Source organism: Chionomys nivalis, chromosome 3 (genome assembly GCF_950005125.1).
Source record: "Chionomys nivalis chromosome 3, mChiNiv1.1, whole genome shotgun sequence".
Taxonomy (NCBI): domain Eukaryota; kingdom Metazoa; phylum Chordata; class Mammalia; order Rodentia; family Cricetidae; genus Chionomys; species Chionomys nivalis.
The window spans coordinates 9,350,320-9,351,710 of record NC_080088.1 but is presented as its reverse complement, the minus strand read 5'-3'; the positions used below and the strand labels follow the sequence as shown (position 1 = coordinate 9,351,710).

At 37.0% G+C, this 1,391-nt stretch overlaps 1 protein-coding gene across 1 annotated transcript; it reads left to right on the top strand.

The window, feature by feature from the left end:
- Positions 1–496: 496 nt before the first annotated feature.
- Positions 497–652, top strand: LOC130870725 (keratin-associated protein 20-2-like). Its single transcript, XM_057763472.1, has one exon. It carries the CDS (start codon positions 497–499, stop codon positions 650–652), a length of 156 nt encoding a protein of 51 aa, XP_057619455.1.
- Positions 653–1,391: the final 739 nt, after the last annotated feature.

Sequence of the window (1,391 nt, the reverse complement as noted above, 5' to 3'; positions counted from 1 at the left end):
CTGTAAGCAATAAACAACGTCTTCTTCATGAACAAGAATTCAGAAATGTTCTCCTAGAAATAAGCTCATGAAACGTAACAACAACAATAACAAAAACATGAAAGCAAGCACAAAGACCTTTCTGTGGAGTAGTTGATACTAATAAACAACTGTAAAATGGAGAAAACTATTTAATGACATATCATCTGACAAAATCATGTGATACATTCTCTGCTCTAAATGAAGAACAATCTAGAGTCTTGAAAAATGAAAGGATTCCACATTTTCACCATTGGATGCTAATGTAGGAGCACATTCATCTCAGGTATGAAGCCTTGAGTATCCAATAAATCATGGAACTCGTGATGTCTGTGAAGCACAGTGGAGAGGTGTAACAGTGGAGAGGTGCCTGTGGTTTCCCCAACAACAACCCCGGTGTATAAAAGGCTCTGGGCAGATGGTGACACCAAGACTCAACCTACCTGTCGTTCATAACTGAACAATCCACTCTAGCAACATGTGTTACTACAGCAGCTACATTGGAGGCCTGGGTTATGGCTATGGTGGCCTAGGCTGTGGCTATGGTGGTGGCTATGGTGGCTATGGTGGCTATGGTTATGGCTGCTGTCGCCCACTGTGCTGTAGAAGGTACTGGTCCTATGGCTTCTACTGAGAAGATTCTATAGCTGCTCAGCCTACAAATTATAACCAGCTCTCTGAGTTGAAATATCTCCAAGTCTTAAAACCAGAAAGATTTTAATGGGTTCAAAAGCATTATTATATTTTCAATTATCTGTAGAAAATAAATGAAATTCAATTTGTATTGTTTCATCTTTATCAATAAGATAGTATGACAGTCTGCAAAAACTTTCTTCTGAAAATGTACTTAATCATATGTAAACTACATCAAACTTGATTCCCAACTTATATGTAAAATAGATTTACATTGTTAAATAAACCATATTTATTTCAAGCATTGCCTTGTTCTTGTCTTAATAATTATCTACAGCAGTCTTCCAAATATATTTTGTATTTGTTTACCTCTGGAAATGAGAAAGAAAAGAGAAAAATTAACTGTCATTTTGTGATCATTAGGATTCTGAAAATTATTGGGTCAAAAACATCAATTCTTTTTAACAAACCCTAACAGATTGTATTTACATGTCTTTCGATATCCACCACTGTTCCTTGAGCAATCATATTAGTGAGACTTTATGGGAGTAGTTATTGAGCAAGGATGACACTGATGGATATGTTAAAGTAGGCAAGAAAAGGCCCATGGGTTCTCTTATATAAATACTACACGGCAAGGAGGAAAGAAAGCTGGAAGAGGGACAGGTTGTCCTCCCGAGGAAAGTGCAAATTGGGCAGCTCTGAAGCATACATACAAGCAACATTATAATGGATGAGCA

What these genes read in the sequence shown, in the direction of transcription:
- LOC130870725 (XM_057763472.1), top strand. Translation starts at nt 497, where the DNA reads ATGTGTTACTACAGCAGCTACATTGGAGGCCTGGGTTATGGCTATGGT.